Raw genomic sequence first — 5,301 nt, 5'->3', positions numbered from 1 at the left:
AGTTCTTTTTTCCAGAATCAAAGCCTCCCTTCTGGCTGAGATTTAATCTATTTGCTCGAAGTTTTGGTCATAGTGGTCCAGAAAACTCCTATCTAAATACGTTAAGTACTGGTATATGCAGAAGATATACGTTAGTCAGTTTAGGAAATAAATTATTTGGTCATTATAGTGTTTATTTCTCTGAAACCCTAAAACCCTTAGAGCATCATATTATAAAGCTGAAGAAACATCAAGAGGTATTCCATAAACAAACCACTATCAGTATGGCTTCAAATTCTCAATCTCAACTTGCTACAATTACTAAGAAAATACAAGGAGCATCCATCAGTAGGAAGTTTCCTATGCCTGTTAGAAGAACTATCAACACCGTTGAGGAGGTCATAGCAGCGGCAACTAAGTGGTCTAATAGTCTTATTGGGAAAATAATTGAGAAAAATACTTTGGATTTCAAGAAAATTAAGAAAGATATCAGTATACAGTGGAGAATGTACAACAAGTGTGAGATAAAAACAATGGGTACAAATTTGTTTGTTTTCAAGTTTGAAAAGGAAGGTGCTGCGGAAGAGATCATGAAACAAGCTCCATGGGAAGATATGGAGTATCTGATGATTCTTCATGATTATGATTCTGCGAAAGATGTGTCAGAGTATGACTTCACACACCAAATATTTTGTGTGCAGTTCAGGAACTTGAAATTGGAGCATTTAGATGATGATTTGATCGATAAGATGTGCAAGGAGATTGGTAAGAAGATGGAAGAGGACCCAGAAGATGCAAGGCCTAAATTGAGCAAATTACTGAAGGCTAATGTGGAAGTTGATATTACAAAGCCACTGAGAAGAGGTACATGGGTGCTCACAGCAAATTTAGAGGAAAAATGGGTGGTTTATCACTATGAGAAACAACCTAGAAAGATCTGTCCAAAATGTTTCGTTCTTCAACATGATGCTGAGCGTTGTGAGGAGTATGAAGATCAACATAGAGTTCTAACAATGACAACAGAACAATGGAATGGACACTATGAAAAGAATAACATCTCATAGAAGGCATAGAGGAAGTCTCAGATGATCATGTGAGCAATATGGATACGAATGATAGTGTTGGGCTTGGTGTTGGGAATGTTATGTCTGAAAACGTCGAAGAAGATCCAAGGAGGCTTAAGAGATCCATAAAAGATGATACTTACTCGGCTCCATCGAAAGAAATCTTTGTTCCTCCTTCCCAAATCCATATCTCGTATGAAAATCCTCTCTATCAAATCCAGCCTCAAAATCAAATTCTACCTCAAATTAATATGAGTGGTAACGATTGTCACATCAAGGAAATCAGTGGTTCTCAGTTAGGTCGTGGATTGAGCATGGACATCACTGTGGGGAAAGAAAAGAATGGTGGAATGTTTGTTTGCTACACAGTTTCTGGAGTTGCTCAGATTGTTGCAAATCAGGTTAGTCTTTTTAAAATTTCCAAGTATCCTAATTTTCAAAAGTTTACACTCTTGACAATTACGTCTTAATTTATAATTTAGTATTTGATTGTGTTTTTAGGGTTATCAAGTTAGTTGTTGTTTGTGATTTTAAGGGTTTGAACTTGAAACTTGTTTGGGATTCTAGGGTTTTTAATATATTCTCCTTCAGTGATTTTAAGAGTATCAACTTAAATTTTGATTGTGATTTTAAGGTTTCTGATATCCAAATTTGTGCTGAAATTAGGTTGATTGCCTTAATTCTTAGGTTTAGATTGTTCCTGAACTGTCTTGTTTTGCATTATAGTGCTGAGAACCTACATAATTCTTATTGTCTAATTCCTTGCTTTTCTGTGGAGAATTGCATTATGAAGGTATTAGCTTGGAATGTGCAAGGGTATGAGAATAAACATACTAGATATCACCTTAGGGATTTGATCAAGTCAAATGATCCAGATATTGTGTTTCTCTCTGAAACAAAAAATCTAGATAAAAAAATGATCAGATATACTAGATGTTTGAACTACTCTAAGTATTATTTTGTTAATCCAATAGGTTTATCTGGTGGTTTGTTTTTAATGTGGAAAGATGGGTTTGAGTTTGATGTGGTTGATATAAATGCTAGATGTATAGCTTGTCTAGTAAGTTTTGATGCTAGGAGTGAAAAAACGTTGCTTGTTTGCATGTATGGCGCCTTAGATAATGTAGTAATATCTAATCAATGGAACTTTGTGCATAGCCTGGTAGGCAGATTTAACTATCCTCTTGTGATTATTAGCGACCTGAATTTTGTGATTTGACAATGTGAAAAACAAGTGGGTAATCCTGTTACTGAATCACAACTGGATAGTGTTAGAAACCAACTAGATACACTTAGTCTCACTGATGTTAACTATATTGGGTGTCCTTTTACTTGGTCTAATAGGAGGTCTGGAAATGATCTTATTTTAGAAAGATTGGATAGAACTATTGCTAATAGTGATTGGTTTAATTTCTTTCATAGTGTTGTGGTGTATCATTTGGTGAGCATAGGGAGTGATCATGTTCCTATTCTTCTTGTTAGTTCTAAAGATGATAATCCTACTATGAAACCTTATATGTTTAATAGATGCTGGTTTAGAGATAATAGATGTAAATCTCTAATTACTGAAAATTGGAATCATCTTGAGAATGGCTCACGTGCTTTTAGACTCACCAAGTCTTTGAAAAATGTGGAGTATGTCTTAAGTCAATGGAATAGGAGTACTTTTGGTAACATTCAAACCAAAATTAATCAAATAAAAGATCAACTTGACTTTGTTTTGTAAAATGGTGATAGATTTAGTAATGCGGATGTTGTCACTGATTTAGAGAATCATCTCAAGCATTGGTATGAAGTCCAACATGACTTTTATATGCAAAGAGCTAAAGACGATATTCCTCTGCAAGACAAAAACACTAGATATTTTCAGGATAAGGTTAAATTCAGGAAGCGAAGAACTCAAATTGAGTCTATTCAGTCTAATATAGGAATTTGGTTAACTGATATAACTAGTATTGCTAGTGAACTTAGAGATCATTTCTACAAGGTCAGTAAGACATCTAATCCTGCTAGCCCTGATAATTTTTTGTTGAATTTAACCCCTTATATCACTGATGAGGATAACCAAATGCTTCTTCAGCCCCCGACTTTTGAGGAAGTAAGAAATGTTCTTTTTTCTATGCAGCCATGGACCTCACCAGGTCCAGATGGATATCCAACTGGTTTCTATCAGCAAATGTGAAGTGTTGTGGGTGACAGTGTTGTTAACGTGGTTAAGTTTTTTTTCCACTCAAAACATTTACTTAAACAAATGAATCACAGTTTCATTAGTCTCATACCTAAGTCTGAAAGCCCTAAGAGTGCATCTGACCACAGGCCTATTAGTCTTAGTAATGTCTCCTATAAAATTATTTCTAAGTTGATAACCACTAGACTTAAAAAGGTGATGGATAAACTCATAAGCCCTTATCAAGCAGCTTTTCTCTCTTCTAGGTTAATAACTGATAACATAGTTATAACCCATGAAATAGTTGATACTATGAAAAAGTGTAGAGCCAAGAAAAAAGGCCTTATGGCAGTCAAGCTTGACATGTCTAAGGCTTTTGGCAGAATTGAGTGGAACTTCTTGATTGCTACTCGTAGAATACTAGGTTTCCATAATGGTTGGTGTGATATGATCTATGAATGTGTGTCAACTGTCTCAGCTTCTATTCTCCTTAACGACAGTCTAGGTGATGTTTTCTATCCTACGAGGGGTCTTAGGCAGGGAGACCCCTTGTCTCCTTATTTATTTATAATTTGTATGGAATCGTTTTCTCGTCTGCCTGTGCATGCCGAAAATAATGGGAAAATTCAGGGAATTAGAGTTACAAAAAACTGCCCATCAATTAGTCACTTATTTTTTGCAGATGACTGCTTAGTTTTCTCAAGAGCTACTTTTGATGGAGCCAAATGTTGTAGTCTTAAAAGTGGTAGTAAGAATTCGTTGCTCGGAATTGAATAGATTTAAAAACAAAAATATATACAAATTTGTCACAGGATCAAGAGATACTGGGACTCAGGATTTCACCAATTCTTATACTCATGCGATTCAATTATTAATTCTAGACAATTAAAGCTTATATTGATAACAAATATCGACTCTTACTTTGCCAAAAATAGATTTTGTAAGTATTATATGTAAATCATAAGCATGATGCATCAAGAATCTCATGGATTAAGCATACATCATCAGACAAAATCACAAATAATCAATAAAAATCATAATTCCATTCATAATAGTGCAAATAGTCATAAAAGAATTAAATAAAATTACTCATGCATAAAGAATGGTTTCCTCCATCATCCCAGTATTTGGGTTTAGCTATTCATATCAATCACACACTCAACATATTAATTCAAAGCTCAAAGTGTGATTAAAAGAGTCAAAAGTTATAAAATAGTAATTCTGAGACTCACAAAACACGTCCAGAAAAGAACGACAACAGAAAACTGCAGCGAACTGCGACACCTCACTTCTGCTGTTGAGCTGCTGAAAATAAGACTGTTCTGAAGCTGCTGAAAATAAGACTGTCCCGGAGAGTCTGTTCTTCGTGTTCTTGAAGCTTTTTAATGGCAGCAGCAGCAGCAGGTGAACATTGCTGCTACTCCTTCTTCTTCGCTCCTCCTGGCTCTGTATCGACCCCAAACTCTTCATCCCCTTTCTATGACGTAAACCCAACTATTTATAGGCTTTGAATCACCTTGAAACTCGATCAAACTCGTTGAAAATCTCCATTATTCTCTACGGGCAGTTTGAAGAATAATCCTCTTATTGTTGCGTTCCACCCTGTTTTTAGCTATTCTCTCGTCTCAAATATATTCTAGGACTTGGACTCAACTTATTTGAAGTATATCCCACGCAAGAAAATCCCTTAAATCTCTCAAACTAATCTCAAACCCTAAACAGGGACCGTGTTGCTGTCTTGACTTTGTGTGGATTTTCCGACTTACCCAGCCCAATTGGATGGGTATAGATGATTGCATTATGCCTGTTATGTCTCCTAGAGTCCGTAGGTACCAAATATGCCCATTGAATCTCCTCCTAAGTCGCTCAAATCTCTGCTCAAAAACTGTTGTCGCTGCTGCCTATTCTTCCCGCCAATTTCTGTTTTGAATTTTGAAGATGACCTCCCCCTATCCAGTTCCGGTGTCCCTTTAGTACATGCCCTGAAATGGGGTTCCCCTTAGTAATTAGGTTACCCCTTATCCAAAGTGAGAGTCCGTATAGTAATTTTCTCCCACGAGCGCAAAAACCACTTTTTAGCCAATTTCGCCG

General features: G+C 36.0%; 1 protein-coding gene across 1 annotated transcript; it reads left to right on the top strand.

Annotated features, from left to right (window-relative positions):
- Nucleotides 1-263: 263 nt before the first annotated feature.
- Nucleotides 264-1,043, top strand: LOC113312183. Its single transcript, XM_026560936.1, has one exon. It carries the CDS (start codon nt 264-266, stop codon nt 1,041-1,043), a length of 780 nt encoding a protein of 259 aa, XP_026416721.1.
- The last annotated feature ends 4,258 nt before the right edge of the window (nt 1,044-5,301 follow it).

This window comes from Papaver somniferum, chromosome 9 (genome assembly GCF_003573695.1).
Source record: "Papaver somniferum cultivar HN1 chromosome 9, ASM357369v1, whole genome shotgun sequence".
NCBI lineage: Eukaryota > Viridiplantae > Streptophyta > Magnoliopsida > Ranunculales > Papaveraceae > Papaver > Papaver somniferum.
Note: the sequence above shows the minus strand (reverse complement) of the source record. Positions and strands in the feature narration are given on the sequence as shown.